This window comes from Suricata suricatta, chromosome 8 (assembly GCF_006229205.1).
Source record: "Suricata suricatta isolate VVHF042 chromosome 8, meerkat_22Aug2017_6uvM2_HiC, whole genome shotgun sequence".
Lineage (NCBI taxonomy): Eukaryota > Metazoa > Chordata > Mammalia > Carnivora > Herpestidae > Suricata > Suricata suricatta.
Window position 1 is genome coordinate 52,447,338 of NC_043707.1, and position 18,744 is coordinate 52,466,081.

The 18,744-nt window shown below is 38.3% G+C and overlaps 2 protein-coding genes across 2 annotated transcripts in view; one reads left to right on the top strand and one right to left on the bottom strand.

Annotated features, from left to right (window-relative positions):
* Window positions 1-49: 49 nt before the first annotated feature.
* AKNAD1 (AKNA domain containing 1) overlaps window positions 50-18,744 on the top strand; it is a 104,330-nt gene continuing 85,635 nt past the window's right edge. The window contains exons 1-2 of the mRNA XM_029946330.1: window positions 50-333; window positions 976-1,072. The gene's annotated coding sequence lies outside the window, so the exon portion shown is untranslated. The remainder of the gene's footprint in view (window positions 334-975; window positions 1,073-18,744) is intronic.
* GPSM2 (G protein signaling modulator 2) overlaps window positions 682-18,744 on the bottom strand; it is a 46,895-nt gene continuing 28,832 nt past the window's right edge. Inside the window, exons 11-15 of the mRNA XM_029946336.1 lie at window positions 16,211-16,281; window positions 12,820-12,996; window positions 10,184-10,343; window positions 9,116-9,333; window positions 682-1,492 (exon numbers count right to left, since the gene is read on the bottom strand). Of these exons, the coding sequence (XP_029802196.1) occupies window positions 1,334-1,492; window positions 9,116-9,333; window positions 10,184-10,343; window positions 12,820-12,996; window positions 16,211-16,281 (785 nt within the window). The 3' untranslated portion in view covers window positions 682-1,333. The remainder of the gene's footprint in view (window positions 1,493-9,115; window positions 9,334-10,183; window positions 10,344-12,819; window positions 12,997-16,210; window positions 16,282-18,744) is intronic.

Genomic DNA, 18,744 nt, shown 5'->3' on the forward strand with positions numbered 1-18,744 from the left:
TGCTTTTAAGATAAAAAAAAAAAAACCCATGAAGCTTACATGGAGTTTTAAAAAGGATGCTGTCTAGGACATTATATCCTATATATAATATATAAATCATACAGTGATCCAGACGTTTGGCATAATCTGATTTTAGAGCCAAGAATACTTTTTTTCCCCTGAGCTTTTAATGTGATTCCAGATTAACTTTCTTCTGTTTTATTTTTGTGAACACTGGCCATCTGGAGAAGTGATTCTCACTGCCCATCAAGTCACCTGAAGGACTTTGAGAAAGGACAGAGGCCCAGAGCCCCAGATCCCATTCCAGCTGTGCAGAGTCCAAAGCAACCAGAGGTGAATGAGTTCTGGGTGTGGGCATTTGCGCTTTACAATTCAGCCTTAGCCTGAGCCTTGCTGTCTTCTTTTGCTAAGTTTACCTCATGTCGTATTACATACCCTTGTAAACGACCTTCAGTTCCAGAGAGCGGGGAAGCCTTAATGATGACTGAGGGCTTAACCTACATCTTTCATACTTTCGTGAGTTTTCATCTGTTCTCTATTTTCATGGCCTACGTTCTTGATATGACCACAGGAGTTTTGTTGTTGTTTTTAATATTAGGTCTTAGAAACTTTTACAGCAGTATTTTGCAACAGAAGATATAATTTTAAGCCACACACACACACACACACACACACACACACTTTAAAGGATCCAAAACATGCTAAAAGTTTATTTCTTAGAGTTGCTTTTATAATGGCTTTGAACTAATAACATTGAAAATGATTTTTAGCAGGAAAAAAAATCTAGATTTTTTTAATAAGACTATATAACTTTTTTACACATTGGTCAAGTACGTTATTTTTTACGAAATAGCATCATTTCTTACTATATCCATGTTTCAGTATAAAAAATGCCATTGTCCAGATTAAAAAAAACTATCTCAGCAAGAGAATTAAATTCTAGATTCATTTATGTTCCTACTTTACAAACATTAGGTAAAGGAATCTAACAAGTTGCCAAAGAACACGATGCCAAGCATTACTCAAAAAGTTGATGAAGCACCTTGTAGAAGACACCGCCACCCCAAAACAAGTGAGTGTCCCAAGAAATGTGAATTAATGCTATACTGTTAAAGGCTAAATATTTACATCATTCTAAAAACATTTTAAACTGTATTACAGTGCTATAATTTCTCCTTTTAAGGAAGAAGAAAGTTTCCCCTGCAGTGTTCTGAAAGGAAATAAGGTCATTAAAAATATATATATCCATAACAGCTGGTGGTTTGCTTATTTTTTTCCTGTATTTTTAAATTCCAACAAAGCATTACTTTGCAAAATGTCCTTCAGCCCAAATTCAGTGTCTGTTTTGATCTCTTTGTAAAAGAACTCTCTGTTCATCCATCCTTTTCGCCTGAGAACGTAAAATCAGGCTAAAAAAGTCCTCGTCTGGTACTGTTGGTCCCTTTGTGGTGGCAGGTGGTGGAGCACATCTTTGATCATCTAATCTGGACCCCTGAAAATTTATGAGAAAGAGATTAAAACACAAATATTGTAGGGAAGGAGAACACCAGGTACATTTTGTTTGTCATCACAAGAAAACCTTTTTTTGCCTCATCTCAGAAATTTAATCTTTAGACCTAAAACCTAATAAAACCTTTTCAAAGACTTACATTATCAGAACATAACAAGTACTAGAAGTATAGCTGTAACCTCAGGGCTTTGGTAAGATTAATTAAGATACAAGGTCAAAAAAAAAGATCCAAGCTCAAATCTTACATAATCAGCATTGACAACGTGCCCAAATCCTTAGAAATATAAGCACTACTGTGTCAGGTCGGGTCAGCAAGCCATAACTTGCTGCCTGTTTTGTACACAAAGCTTCCTTTCTATTTCACTACAATGCTCATTTGTCTACGGACTATGAAACAACAGCAGAGTCGAGCAGTTGTGAGGGCCTGAAAAGCCTAAAATATTTTCTATGTAGCCCTGTACAGAAAGTTTGCCTTCCCCTATCTTAAGCATTTAAATCTGTTAAATAGGCAGATTTTTTCCTTGAAGCTCTAACTTATGATTATTTTAGAAGTACATTATAAGTGTTACCAAATAAAAAATATAAGCACTTAAATATTTGTGTACAGTATAGCGGCATTGTAGCTCCAGAGTGGGGCTATGAGAGCTGACATCTGAGTGCCTACTGTGCTGCTGGGCACTGTGCACTTACAGGCCTTAACACTTCACACAGCCCTGTGACTGTCACCAGCCTCCTCGTCAGCAGTCCCCCTGCCCCCAACCTGGCTCATGCTTCATTTCTCCTGTCTTTAAGTTGGGATGATTTCATTGTCCTCCAATTGATCCAACGCTTGGGTACTTCAGTCCTTGGATTCTGCTATTTCTCTCGGCCTTATCCATTAGCTCCCATTGTCACAGGCCAGACTTGGTCATTCTTAAGAACTGTACTGTCTTGAAAATCAGGATTTCAAACATCTCATGTTGATCGCCACCTCCAATTTTCCAGATCAGGCTAGAGAGTACTCCCCCAGGAATTTCTTTTTTTAAACTGTGGTAAAATATAATGTTTACCACTTTAACCATTTTTAAGTTATAGTTCAGTAGTAAGCACATTCATACTGCTGTGCAGTCATCAGCATTATCCATCTCCAAAACATTTGCATTTTGAAAAACCAAAACTCCTTCCCTCTCCAGCCCCTGGCAACCACCATTCTATTTTCTCTATGAATCTGACTACTTTGACTCAGGTGGGTGGACGTGGACTTGTCCTGTTGTGACTGCCCGATTCTCAGCATAATGTCTTCAGGGTTCACCCAGGTTGTAGCCTGTGTCAGAATTTCCCTCATTTTTAAGGCTGGAAAACACTCCATTGTACCTGTACACATTTTATTTATCTATCTGCCAATGGGCACTTGGTTGCTTCTACCTTTTGGCTATTGTGAATAATGCTGGCTGCTTGAAGGTGGGCGTACAAGTATCTGTTCATATCTGTGCTTCAGTTGTTTTGGGTATATACCCAGAAATGAGACTGATGGATCGTATGGTAATTCTATTTTTAAATAATTTGAGAAATCACCATGCCACTTTCCATAGCAGCTCCACCATTTTGTATTCCCACCTGCAGTGCACGACAGTTCCGATTTCTCCACGTCCCTGCCAATTCTGTTTTCTGTGGTTGTTTCTTTAAATGTTTTTAATGTTTATTTTTTAGGAAGACATAAGTGGGGAGGGGCAGAGAGAGAAAGGGAGAGACTGAATCTGAAGCAGGCTCCAAGCTGTCAGCACAGAGCCCTACACACAGCTTGAACTTGAGAACTGCAAGATCATGACCTGAGCTGAAGTTGGACGCTTAACTGACTGAACCACCCAGGTGCCTTTTTTTTTTTAATGGTAGCTTCCCGGTGGGTGTGAGGTGGTATCTCATTATGATTCTGATTTGCATTTCTCTGATGATTTGTGATGTTGAGCATCTCTTCCTGTGCTTATTGGCCATTTGTAGATCTTTTGAGAAATGTCTATTTGGATTCTTTTGCCCATTTTTGAAATAGGTTTTCTGTGGTTAAGTTTTAGAGTTCTCTATAATTCTGAATTAATCCTTTATTGATTATATAATTTGCAAGTATTTTCTGTAGGTTGGCTCTTTACTTTGTTGATAGTGTCATTTGATGTATGAAAGTTTTAAAACTTTCATCAAGTCCAGTTTGTCTATTCTTTTGTTGTCTGTGCCTCATAACTAAGAAATCACTGCCAAATATAAAATCTTGAAGCTTTCCTCTTATGTTTTTTTTTTGTTTTTTGGTTTTCTTTGGGGTTTTGTGTGTGGGAGAGGGGTACAGAGACTCTGAAGCAGGCTCTACGCTGACAGGCTGACAGCAATGAGCCTGATGTGGGGGCTCGAACTCATGAACCCAGAGATCATGACTTGAGCTGAAGTCGGGCACTCAACTGACTGAGCCACCCAGGTGCCCCTCCTCTTATGTCTTCTGTAAGTTTGAAGTCTTAGCTCTTACACTTAGGTCTCTGATCCATTCTGAATCCGTTTTTACATATGGTGTTAGGTAAGGGCCCAGCTTCACTCTTTTGCATGTGGATAGTTTTCCCAGCATTTGTTGATGAGACTCCTTTCCCCACTTAATAGTCTTGGCACACTTGTGGGAAAAGTCATTTGATGATACATTCAAGGATTCATTTGGGGGCTCTCTTTTCCATTGGTCTACATGTCTGTCATCATGTCAAATACCATACTGTTTGACTACTGTAGATTTGCAGTAAAATCTGAAATCAGGAATTGGGAATCCTCCAACTTTGTCTTGCTTGCTCAAGATTCAGTGTTAGTTATTTGGGTTCCCGAGATGCCATAGGACTTTCAAGATGGAATTTTCTGTTCTTTAAAAAACCTTATTTATATATTGATAAAGAATGCACTGATTGAATCCATAGATTACACTCTAGCATTTTAAGTCTTCTAATCCATGAACATGGGATTTTGTTCCATTTATGAAGTTGTAATTTTTTCATTAACATTTTATGGTTTTCATTGTGCAAGCCTTTCACAATGGTTAAGTTTATTCCTGCTCATGCTTTTTTAAGAAGACCTGTTTACTTTGTTTCCTTTTTGGTCTGTTCACTGTTAGTGTATGGAAACACAACTGATTTTTGGATATTAATTTTGTACTGTTATTTTGCTGAATTTGTTTCTTAGTTCCATCAGGGTTTTTGTTTTGTTTTTGGTGAAATCTTTAGGATTTTCTACATACAAGATTCCTTTCTGAACAGAGATAATTTTACTTCTTCCTTGCCTATCTGGATGCTTTTTCTTGCCTAACTGCTCTGCTAGAACTTCTAGTACCATGTTGAGTAGAAGTGGCAAAAAATGAGCATCCTTGTCTTGTCCTTGCTCTTAAGAGAAAAGCTTTTGTCTTCTACCACTGAGAATGATAATAGCTGTGGGTGTTTCATAAGTGACCTTAATTATGTTATGGTAGCTTCTTACAATTCCTAGCTGAGTGTTATTATCATGAAAGTGTGTTGAGTTTTGTCAAATGCTTTTGCTGCGTCAGTTTAGATGATTGGGTGTTTTTTGTTTTTCTTTCATTCTATTAATGTAGTAAATGTATTACATTGATTATTCCCCTATGTTGAACCATCCTTGCATTCCAGGAACAAATTCCACCTAGGTATGGTGTATAATCTTTTTAATATGCCCCTGGATTCTGTTTGCTAGTATTCTAATTGATGGTTTTTGTATCTGTATTCAAAAAGGATATTGGACACTTAGTTTTCTTGTAGTGCCTTGTCTGACTTTGGTATCAGGGCAATACTGACCTTAGAATGACTTAGGAATAGAAAGTATTCCCTTTTTTTCAGTTTGGTAGAATTCACCAATGAAGTCATCAGAGCCAGGGCTTTGTCAGGAAGTTTCTGATTACTGACATAATTTCCTTACAGATTATGGGTCTGTTTTCTATTCATGATTCAGTCTTGGTTGATTTTGTGTTTATTTGTCCATTTCATGTAGGTTATCCAACTTCTTAGCATAACAAGCAGAGTATTCTCCAAAAATTATTTATGTAGAATAAGAAGTGATATCCCTACTTTTGTTTTAATTTTAGTTATCTGAGCCTTTGTCAATTGTGTTAAACCTTTCAACAAACCAGCTTTTGAATTTGTTGATTTTAGCTCTATTTTTCTGTTCTTCATTTCCTTCTTTCTGCTAGTTTTAGGTTTAATTTGTTCTTTTTCTAATCCCTTAAGCTATAAAAAATTAGGTTGTTGACTGGAGATATCCTTCTTTTTTTAACATAATTTACAGCTATAAATTGCCCGGAGTACTGCCTTCCCTTGACCCTGAGGTTTTAGGATACTGTGTTTTCATTTTCATCACTATCAGGTTATTTTCTAATTTCCCTGTGCTTTCCTATGGTTAATTTCCACAAATTCGTGAATTCTCCATTTTTCAAGTTTTATTCATTTATTTTGAGACAGTGTGAGCCAGGGGAAGGAGAGAGAGATTCCCAAGCAGGCTCCTCACTGTCAGTGCAGAGCCAAAAGCAGGGCTTGAACCCATGAAACCATGACCTGATCCAAAACCCAGAGTCAGAAGCAATAATAAGGAGGGGTGCCTGGGTGGCCGGTTGGGCATCTGACTCCATCCTGTTGTGGAGAAGATACTTTGTATGATATCTAATCTTTTAAGTGGCTCAGCTGGTTAAGCATATGACTTTGAGCCCCACATTGGGCTCTGTGCTGACAGCTCAGAGCCTGGAGCCTTCTTCAATTCTGTGTCTCCCTCAAAAATAAAACTGTTGAGAATTTGTGGCCTAACATATGGTCTATCCTGGAAGATGTCCCATCTGTACTGGAGAAGAATGTGTATTCTATAAGAATGAGTTGAATTATTGTGTTGTTCAAATTTATCATCTGTCTGGTTGTCCTACCTATCACTGGGGTAAGGGTAGGGTGGAGAGTCTTGAAATCTCCAACTATTTTTGTAGATGTATCCATTTCTCCCTCCAATTCTGTCAATTTTTGCTTTATGTTGATGGTTGGTTAAGTCTTTTTTTTTAATGTTTGAGAGGCAGAGAGAGGCACAGAATCTGAAACAGGCTCCGAGCTGGCAGCACAGAGCCCGAACTCACAAACCATGAGATCATGACCTAAGCCGAAGTCAGATGCTTAACTGAGTCACCCAGGTGCCCCAGGTCTTCACTAAAGTCACCAGGATCACTTCCATACCTTTCATTTAGATGCAGCCTAGGTTCCAAAGTCCATTAGTAAAATCACTTCCTGGCATGTGCTTCTCTCCCCCTCCATCCTATTGTCTCAAATTACTGACCTTGGTTAAATCTTTGTATCCTTAAGTAGCTGGTTATGCCTACAGAAAATACACCACTATACTTATTTCAGTGACTGTGAACTTCAAAGGAGTCCTCAGAGTAGCGCAATAATCCCATGTTTCTCAAAATAAACTGTTAACGGCCCTACTTACTTGCTAACGCAAGAAAAATAACCAGAGATCCTACCTGCACCTGCCTCCATTTGCAGACATACTCTGCTGCATCACTGGTTCCTCCCTCCACCTGATCATTTACATCACAAATAAGGGGGGGAAAAACCCCAAAACTAACCTCTTTGAAAATCCCTTGATAGTTTTATGTTTTACACTTCCCATTTTATCAACCCCCTCAATCCTTTACCCCATCATGTCACTAAAACAGTATCTTTCAAAATGACTAGTAATCTCCACATTGCCAAATCTAGTAGATCAGCCATCATCTTACTTGGGTTCTTAGCAGTATCTGATACAGTTGAACATTCCTTAAAACACTTTAATTTGCTTCTACCACTCTCCAGGCTGACTGCTTTAAGTTAGATTTAGGAATGCCCAGGTCTTTAATACCACCTACATGCTGAGGACTCCAAAGTCATTTCTTTCTTGGGCTCTAAGTTTTTGTGGGTTTTTTTTTTTTTTTGGAGAGAGAGAAAGTGTGCATGGGGAGGGGCAGAGACTGCGCTGAGTGTGAAGGGGGCTTGATCTCATGACGTGAGCCAGTGTCAAGAGTCAGATGCTTAATCTACTGAGACGCCCTGGGGCTCCAGATTTTTATATCCAATTGTCTACTTGATATCTCCTCTTTAATGTTTTATTTATTTTTGATAGAGAGGGAGACACAGAACCGGAAGCAGGCTCCAGGCTCTGAGCTAGCTGTCAGCACAGAGCCCGACGCAGGGCCTAGACCCACAAATGTGAGATCTGACCTGAGCCGAAGTCGGAGGCTTAACCGACTGAGCCACCCAGGCGCCCCGATATCTCCACTTTAAATACCTACTTATGTAACTCAAATTTATATGCCTAAAGTAGAACTCCTGCTTTTTCTTCCCAAAGTGTTTCTCCTGTTTTAGTAAACTGCACCATCCACTGACTCATTATGCAAAGCCAAAAAGGTAGGAGCCCTCCTTGCTTCTTATATCCTCCATCTGATTTAACAAGGTCTTGCCAGCCAACCGTAACTTCAAACTAAACCTGTTATGTTAATCGTCAATACTACCACCACACTAGTCAAAGTCGCCAGTATCTTTTGCCTGAATTACCACATTGGTTTTCTGGCTGGTTCTCCCACTAACAGCCTTTGCCACACCACATGCTTTCAGACCCTCCAATATCTTCCCATCACGTTGGAACACAAGACCTGTAAGATCTAGGCTGCTTACTCCTCCATCCTTATCTCCTACCACTCTCCCTTACCCTTAACTTAGTCCATGCCAGTCACACTGGCCCCCTTGCCACTCCTTGGAACCTGCTAAACTTTTATATCCAAGAAGGGACTTGTTGTGTCTGCATAGAATGCTATTTTGCTAAATATTCACATACCTATTTAACCTTATTCTGATATCTGTTCATCTGTCAATCCAGGAACATCTTCCCTAACCACCACCCCTGGCTATCTCACCCTTTACCTTGCTCCAATTTTCTTTATAGCAAGTATCAGTACCTGACGCATAGTGTCTATATCTACCCGTGCACAGACTTATTGTCTCTCCCACTAACATGTAGGATCCTTGAAAAGCAAGTGGGTGGCTCAGATGATTAAGCATCCAACTCTTGATTTCGCCGTAGGTCATGATCTTACAGTTTTGGGAGTCTGAGCCCCATGTTAGGCTCTGTGCTGACAGTGCAGAGTCTGCTTAAGAGTCTCCCTCTCTTTCAAAAATACATAACTAAAAAACTTTAAAAGGATTATTTTCCTCCTGGTCAAGTTCACGCCATCTGAGGTATTCCTTAACCATTTTGGCAAATTATTAAAATAAAAAATGAAATCTCAAGCTGTCTAGAGAGGGCCCCAGCTAGACTCTCCCCATATTAATCACTGGTTGCTCCTGATACGTGCTAACATTTAGGAAAGCGGGGCTCTTTCCTAGGTCTCCACCACAGCCCAGAGGGCAGCAACACCTCACAAGACTACAAAGTAAGAAGCTATCACAGGGATCTCTAGTATCTGAAGGACCCCTGAATGGTAAGTGAGTCCCTAATACAAAATGAGCCCTTCCCAAATTAGAATGATAATGCTGCCAAAGCTGTCAACAGCACCTGAGCTACACACTGACCGACAAAAATATGCATACGTACTTGACATTTTACAAGGATGTCAAAGAAGTCTTCATCAGGGTCTTTGTTGTCTTTAGTCATCAGGTGGCCAAGTACGGACTTATTGTTGTTTTGTGTCAAACGGAGCCCTGGCAAATTACTGAAACTGGCCCTCTGGTCATCGAGACGGCGGCTCTGTGAGCTGGCAAGAAGGTCTAAAAACTCATCCGTGTTGGGGGACATCACAGAAACAGATGGTGCTAAGAACAGGGAAAAAAAAACCCAAAACATTATGAAAATATTTAAGCATTTTTTAAAATATACATATAGTTCTGCCTTGTTCAGAGCCAACATCCACTGTCCCCCGGCTTTAGTTCTCACTGAGAGGCTGAGGCCTGATGCATAGGAGGGAAGAACGAATCCCAGAGTACTTCAGGTGGTCCACTTGGAGGTTATTCCTTCAGACTGGACTATCTTTCCTTTCATCTAACGCCTGCTCAAAATGTAACTTTACAAGATCTTGGGCTAGATTTCAGAAGGTAAATAGTCTCTCTTAAATAATTTCTCATGTGAGGATGAATGAGACAGTGTTTTTATTCAATGCCCTGCATGGGAACCACTTGGCTAACTTAAACTGTAGCTGCTAAGTCCTGGTCGACAGAGGAAATCTTCTGGTAGCTGAAATAGAAGATCTTAAGTAACCCATTTTAGACCTTTCTAAGGCTCAGGCAGGCCTTAGCTTCAGCCTGAGTTAGAGGTTCCCCTTCAGTCTGTCTTGGCTTTTCTTTTTTAATCCAGATAGAAAGCATCTGCATTTTACATAGAATTATAGGGTATACCTAAATTTTTACTTTTAAAGTTAGACTTTTTTCCCCCAGTCCCAAGGAATCTAGGGAGGAAGTATGATATCGCTAGTAGAAAGTACACTGGACTAAAATGCAGACAAACCTAGGGAAACAAAACCTTGTTTCGAACTGAAGAAATACTAGCATTTCAGATATACCTGGGTTCGTGATGATTTACTGTACCAGCTCTGATGAGAACTCCCAAGAAATCACAAGAATATCAAAGGCAACTACCAAAACTGGGGGAGAAGCACAGATCACTCACCTTGTAGCATCACTCGAGGCGGAGTGGAAGAGGCCGCGGCTGAAGCAGTCCTGCAGCCCTGTTCTTGTAAGCAGCACCTCTGATCATCCATCCGATTGCTCTGAAATCGGCTCACCAGGTCAAAGAACCCTTCATCTCCAACAGTATCTGCACTGGTTTTCTGAAATATTCAGAGAAAATCTGAATATGTTAGCATACAAAATAAGTAAACCTTAAAGAAAAATTGGCATTTTCACTATAAAGAATTTAAGATGGGAACCCTGGTAATAAAATTATTTCAATCCAATTAACAAAAAGCATTTCTAGTTAGTTTTTAATCTCTGTATTTCCAAGGCTAAAATAATGTACCTCAACTCTGGGGAACTGTTCCAGACTGAATGAATTATGTAAATATTAGTGATCCCAGGTTCAAAGGTTCTAAGGTTCTACAACAGAATTTAAAAGTAAACTGAAAACTAAGAAAGCACAGTGATTTCCAAGGTCCTCTATTATATTTACAGATTTGAAGATCTTGAAAAAAATAGAAGCTTCAAAGGAGTATTTGAAGCACAGGGGAACTGGTCATACTTTATTTGGAAGGCTTCAACGGTTAATATGATAGATGCAATGTTTAATAAAAGTTTTATTCTTCATAATGATGTAAATATTACAGTAGAGGTCCACATGTATGTAACTAGGCCTCAGGAGAGACGCAGGGAATTCTATTCTTCAGGGAAATGGGGGAAACTGGCACCTGAATCACGAATAAGCGTTAGCAGGGCAGATATGTTTCCTATTGACTCATGTGCAATTCCAAGATCCGGAGTGTGCAGGGGATTAAGAACTGAAGGGTAGGGTAGGTGAAGGAAGAAGCTGCCAAAACAAGGGCCTCTGTATGACATACAAGTTATACTGTGAGGAACACTGGTAATTTAAACAGAACTGGCCCCTCCAGAATGCTGCCGAGATTAATTAACGTAGAGAAAGAGATCAGTTCGGTTGCCTATTCAAAAATCTGGTTAAGAGATCAGTACTGCACTAAGAAATAAGACATAGTAGCAAAGGTTTATTTTCAAAAGGTGGGAATGGGGTCAGATCTGAGGGATGTAGGGATTGATTGGATATGGTTTAGTGGAGAGGGAGTCTAGCATGACACCTGACTTGGGTGACTAAGTACACAGCATACAGAAACAGGAGAGTATGACAAAGTAGTTTTTAACATGTACAATCTCAGGTTTGGGATTAAAGATATACATAAGCTATAGTCAGATGCATTAATCACTAACAAGACTTTCCTAGGTGCAAAAAAGGCTCGAATTCAAACTTCTGAATATCAAAACACAGGAAGGCTCCAGAAGTGGAGCCTAAGCCGGGTTTAGTTAAGCTAACTAGTTTCAGTTGAGCTAAGTCAGGTTAAGACCTCAGATCTTGAGCAAACGTAAGCCTTTGAGGTCTGCTCTAGATCTACAAAAATATTCCAGAACCATTTTTCTATACCCCATAAAGTTCCCTTTTGTTAGTCATACACAAACAAGTGATAAAAATCAAGACAAAGGACACTACCAGGATACAGATATGATGGAATGCTGACAAGAGGACCAAGAGAAATTGGTCAAAAAATAAGACTAACAGTGTTTTTCTAAAAGCTCTCATTGAGGGGCACCTGGGTGGCTCAGTCAGTTGAGCATCCAACTTCGGCTCAGATCATGATCTCATGGTCTGTGAGTTCGAGCCCCGGGTCAGGCTCTGTGCTGACAGCTTGGAGCCTGGAGCCTACTCCAGATTCTGTGTCTTCCTCTCTCTCTGCCCCTCCCCTGCTTGCACTCTGTTGCTCAAGAATGAATAAATGTTTTGGGGCGCCTGGGTGGCTTAGCCAGTTTAGTGTCCAGCTTTGGCTCTGGTCATGATCTCACATTCGTGGGTTCGAGCCCCGCGTCAGGCTCTGTGCTGACAGCTAGCTCAGAGCCTGGAGCCTATCTTCAGATTCTGTGTCTCCCACTTTCTCTAATCCTTCCGTACTCACTCTGTCTCTCTCAAAATATAAATAAAACATTAAAAAAAAAAAAGAATGAATAAATGTTTTTAAAAAAAACTATCATGGGAAAATGGACTTGATAATTGGAAGTATCATCTTTGTAATTTATTTTGATTCTTTTATCAGAGTGTAGAGTAGCTAGATTAGAGATATTCCCGGTATTATTTCTAAATATTTTAAGTTATATTTAATAACTTGATTCCTGTGTTCATTTTTCATCAAAACAGTTAACTATTATTATAATTTCAATATAAACAGAAGTTGAGGCTGGCAGTATTTTAAATTCCTTGAACATGTGAATTAATTTTTCCTAACTTGTACTACGAAAGGAGAGTTTTACTGGGAGACACTGTAGTAAAATAAAAGGTAGTATTTTTGTAATTAGTGACAATTACTGTCCAAAGCAGTGAAGCAACATATCATGAAGCAACATGAATGGAGTAACTATAGTTTCTAGCTTTGAAGACGACAGAAAAGATAGGGAAATATGAAAGACTTCTTTGAATAAAAAAGATTTTGTATTACATGTCTAATATAAGTTGACAAATATTCAGTATGAATACAAGAAAACTAAAATGAAGGAACTCAAAGCACAATACTCAAAAACGTATTTCATACGTACCCTCTCAGAATTTGGAATTCGGTGATCAATGGAATTACTGGCATCTTGGAGAACTTTAGTGGAGGAATTAGTTTTGCATTTTTTCCCCTTCAATCTGTTGACAAAGAGTAGCTTTGCAGAAGGTTTGGCAATAAGAGGTTTTTGTTTAGCAAGAATTTCACTGTTCCAGTTCTGTACCTACAAAATTACAAACATATGGGAAACAGGGCATGAAAAAATAAAAGCTATCTCTGGTTTTCTATAATATTAACCTGCCATCACCACTTGTTTAGTGTGGGATGCAGCTAGATCTCTTAATAAATTCCTTTTTGCCAGTGTATCTATTTTCAACAGCTTGTACCAAATGTATACTGTGAACTTTTCATTATCAAAGCATTAAAATGGTGGCTTTAGGAACTTAAGAGTAAGAAAACAGAGGCGCCTGGGTGGCTCAGTCAGTTAAGCGTGTCTGACTCTTAGATTCTCATTCAGGTCATGATCTTACAGTTTGTGGGATTGAGCCCCATTAGGCTCTGAGCTGACAATGTGGAGCTTGCTTGGGATTCTCTCTCTCCCTCTCTCTCTGCCCCTTCCTCACTAGTGCCCTCTCTGTCTCAAAATAAACATTAAAAAAAAAAAAAAAAAGTAAGGGGCGCCTGGGTGGCTCAGTCAGTTAAGCGACCAACTTCAGCTCAGGTCATGATCTTGCAGTTCATGGGTGCTAATAGCTCAGAGCCTGGAGTCTGCTTCAGATTTTGTGTGTGTGTCTCTCTCTCTTCTGCCTCTTCCCACTCACACTGTCTCTCTCCTTCAAAAATAAACATTAAAAAAAATTTCTTTAAGTCAAGAAAACAAAGTTTGTCAAAATCCCATAAAAATTTGAAAGGTCAAAGAGTAAGTTTTATTCTGGATGTGAGTTAATTAAGAGGGGCGCCTGGGTGGCTCAGCTGGTTAAGCGTCTGGCTTTGGCTCAGGTCATGATCTCACGGTTCGTGGGTTCGAGCCCCGCATGTTTCTGTGCTGACAACTCAGAGCCTGGAGCCTGCTTTGGATTCTCTCTCTCTCTCTCTCTCTCTCTCTCTCTCTCTCTCTCTCTGACCCTCCCCTGCTTGCCCAATCTCTTCTCTCAAAAATAAATAAAAAACATTAGAAATTAAAAAAAAATTAAGAGCCTGTTACAACTGGAAATGTTGTATATATGTGAACTTTCAACTTTAGAAATTACCATCTAAACCATATAGCAGTAGTAATTTTTTGTTTTCACTAACTATTAAATTCTCAATAGGGAAAACATCAGTCATTTATATAGGTCTAGACCTGGTTTAAATATACTTAACCTCGAAATAACACACTCAATATAACAAATATTTACTGGGGGTTGTGGGAGGGGATGGGCTAAATGGGTAAGGGGCATTAAGGAATCTACTCCTGAAATCATTGTTGCACTCTATGCTAACTAACTTGGATGTAAACTAAAAAGAAATTAATAAAGTCACCAAAAAAAAAAATAGAACCCCAAACTTAGTAAGAATGACGGAAAAAAACGACAAAAAACAAATATGTACTGAGTAGAAAGGAAAAACATACAGTATGTACAGGAGCCACCTGACCTTTGCAGCTTTAAAAATCAGTCTTAAATGTTTCTAAGTCCAAAGGTCTGTGTTATGTAGTAATTGACAATAAAATTACATCACGATACACAAATTAGGGTAAGCCTTGCCCTGAGGCTACTGTATCTGGGTCAGAGATAGTGAGTGAGTGAACCAAGCCAGTCATCTGCATCAAATGAGGTTTATTTTTTCCCCTCTGTCCCTTTTCTCATACAACTGCTAAGGAGAAACTATTTGTTAGAGTGGACTACAGGGTCTGTTGACTTGAGAAAAAGTAAGCCCAGTTATTAAAACATAAAACTCCACCTGTATCCCAAGTGGAAATGTGAAAAATTTTTAATGTTTCCTATAAACTTATTTGGCCTTCTCAACAAAAACACTGAAAAATACAGACTGAACAATGTCTTCAAAATTCTGAAGGAAAATTATTTCCAATTAGTAATTCCACGCTAAGCAGAATTACCAATCAAAAGTGAGAGCAGCAAAAAGGCATTTCAGACATCCAGGGTCTCAAGAGCTCCCTACAACTGTGTTCTTTCCCAACAAGCATCTTTAACACAGCAGTCTCCTTTCTTCTTTACATGTACTTCTTTGCTTTGTTGAGAATAATGAAATAATGAATTGGAGCTTTATTATGACAAAAAGAAAACACAAAACTAATTCCAAATGTATTTTAGAGATAAAACTGCCATCAACTGGCTCTTGGAAAATTACAGGGTTGAATCTAGTCAGCTTCTTAATGAAATCTGTTAGTACCACTACCGAGCTAGGCACAAGGCAGGAAATTAATTTTGCTATTTATTAGTATGTTCCTACAAGAAATAGGAAAAGAGACCTAAATTGACTTAAAAGTTGTTTGTGTTTCTCTTTTAATAATTTGCAGGGGTGCCTAGGTGGCTCAGGTTGGGTCATGATCTCGCCGTTTGTGATTTCGAGCCCTGAGCTGGGTTCTGTGAAGCAGGAGGCTGCTTCAGATTCTGTGTTTCCCTCTCTCTCTGCCCCTCCCTTGCTTGTGCTCTGCCTCCTGTTCTCTTTCCAAAATAAACATTAAACAAATAAACAAATTGCAGATTAGCCGAATGAATGAACAAACAAAACACAGATCAGTCTGATTTGTGAACTGACAAGGTAAGAGAGAGATAGATAGCTGGGGGAAATCATGAAGTTCTTCAGGAGTTAACTAGAATTTCTGAACAACTTTAATTATATCTGGCTGATCTGAATTTATAAAAACGATTTCCACAAAAATTGTCAATATTAAAAAATCATATGCTTATTATAAGGCAGAAAAATGTTTAATGACATTGAAATAATACATTAACTACATATTATAAAATATAACATGACAACAAATATTCATATGAAGATACAAGATTAATAGAGAATATTAATTGCAGTTACCCCTGGGGGTGGGTTACTGATTAAATAATTTTAAAAAGTAATAAATGTACATGTTAAAATATTCTAACAGTTCAAACTGTAAAACTGTATACAAAGTATCTCTTCTAACTCAGACACCCAATCCTTTTCCCAGAAGCAATTGTTATTAGCAAGTTTCTTAGAGATTCTTCTGAAATGTTTTATGCATCTACAAAGGATAATATGCATAATACTGTTCTTAAACAGATGGCAGCATATTATACACATTCTTTTTAAACTGTACTTTTTAAAAATTCTTTTTAAAGGAAAATTTTAAAGTGATAGGCATACAAGGTTTATTTAAACTATTCATTTAAGTTAAAAGTTACTTAAATATTTGATTATAACAGTTCAAGAAATTTAAAAACCTAAAGGCTGCCAACCTTTTCTGGCGTTAACTTCATAAGTTCCATGTTTTCCATACTATGTCGGCGTCCAAACTTGGGGCGGGCACCTTTGAAAAAAAAATTTTTTTTCAAATAAATGGGGAAGTCCTTAAGACTAGAAATTCAGCATGACCAGGCTATTCAATTTTAAAGTCTGTTACACAACACCATATGGAAGGAGGAAACATACAAACATGTATTATTTTAAGAATAATAATTTTCCATACCAACTACATAAAAATAGAATATACACTCCCTCTAAAATGCTTTGATGTAGGGAAGTTGCATTTTGGTTGGAAACTAACTTTGGTTGCTGACATTACCCTTTAATTTAGAAAAGGCATTTTATAATAACTGGTTTTATACTATCCACAGAAACTCTTTTAAAAAAATGAGGACAAATCCTGTATGATCTTATAGTGGAATCTAAAATGAAAAAAAACACCTGAACTAGGAAAAGATCAAACTTGTAGCTTACCAGAGGCAGAGGATTACAGGAGGAGACATGGAAGAAGGTGGTACAAACACCTTCACCAAAACGAAAGGTACAAACCTCCGGTCATCAGGTAAATAAGTACTAGGGATAGAATGTACAACATGATGACTACAGTCAGCACTGCTGTATGACACTTGGGAAGGCTGCTAGGAGAGTTTATCCTAAGAGTGTTCATCATAAGAAGAAAAATTTTTCCCTTTAGCTATCTATATGAGAAGCTGGATGTTAACTGAACCTACTGTGGTGATCATTTCACTACATATGTAAATCAGGCCATTATACTGTATACTTTTAATTTACAAGATGCATGTTAAATATTTCTCAATAAAACTGGAAAAAATACAAATAAAAAGACACTAACGGGGTGCCTGGGTGGCTCAGTTGGTTAAGCGTCTGGCTTTTGCTCAGGTCATGATCTCATGGTTCGTGGGTTCAAGCCCCAGCTGTGCCAACAGCTAGCTGAGAGTCTGGAGCCTACTTCAGATTCTGTGTCTCCCTCTCTCTCTCTGACCCTCCCATGCTCATGTTCTGTCTCTCATAAATAAATTTAAAAAAAAAAGTTAAAAAAACCACTAAAATGATTATAGTAGGGAAAAAATAAACTGTAGGGTAATTTAAGTAAAAACTAGGGCACCTGGGTGGCTTAGTCAGTTAAATGTCTGACTTTGGCTCAACTCATGGTTCATGGGTTCGAGCCCCACATGGAGCTCTCTCTGTCAGCACGGAGCCTACTCTGGATCCTCTCTTCCCCTCTCTTTCTGGCCCTCCCCTACTCATGCTCTCTCTCCCAAAACTAAACAAACATCTTTAAAAAAAAGTAAAATCCCAAGGAAAGGGCTTTAGGCCTTCAATTCCACGGTAAGAATCAAAATAACACCTCTAGTTCTATATTGTTACTCTTTTCTAAGTTACTCATATCCATTTTAAGATCACATTAGGAAAAAAAAAAGATCACATTAGATGACAGATTTACTACTGATCAGGACATGTTAAATAACAATGTTAAATAAAATGGTCCTCACAATTTTTTTGAATAAAGTTATTAAATATAGAGAAATATATTTTCATATCCATTTTCATATCTGTTCAATATTTTAAAGATTAAGCAATATTGTAAAGGCATAAGGAATATGATACCTAATACCCAGCTTAAGAAAGAAACCATTATCAACATATTAACTACCCTTTGTGACTCTGAAAACATGCCTCCTCCACCCTATCATTTTTGCCGTTTTCATTACATATGTACAGATCTCCAGCAATTTAGCTTGTTATATAATAAATGCTCTCATGCTGTATATAGCTAACTTGCTTCCTTTGAGCAACTTTACGTGTGTGAGAATCAGCCAAGTTGCTATGTGTAGTTTAATTCTGAACTGCCATTTTAGGACTAGGAAATTCTTTAGTTGTTCTACTGGGGACAGAGATTTGGGGTGCTTCTTATTTTTTGTTATCATAAGCAGTACTACTACAGAAATTATTGAAAATGTGACACGAGCTTAGTGACACGAGTGTTTATTCCAGTTTGGGTATCAGTGGTATGTGACTGGCACTGGAAATGCCTGATCGTATGCTTAATACATCCTCAACTTTACCAGAATGTTGCCAAATTGTTCTTGAGAGTAAACACATTTATTTCTATCACCATCAACACTGAATAGGAGCTTCCATTACCCACATTTCAATACTGGTATTATTAGGCCTTTTAATTTTCATCCACCTCATAGGTTTTCAGTATTACCTCACCGTGGTTTTCCCTGATTAAATGAGTTAAATATCTTTTCATATATTCATGGGCTATTTGTGTTCTATTCATCATTTTACCCATTGTTTAGTTATCTGTCTGTCTTATTTTTAATTTACAGGCATTTTTTTTTTAAAGTTTATTATTGAGAGAGAGCGAGCTGTCTCTCACTGTCAGTGCAGAGCCTAATGCAGGGCTTGATCCCATGAACCATGAGATCATGACCTGAGCCAAGATCAAGAGTTGGATGCTTAACCGACTGAGCCATCCGGGCACTCCTACAGGCATTCT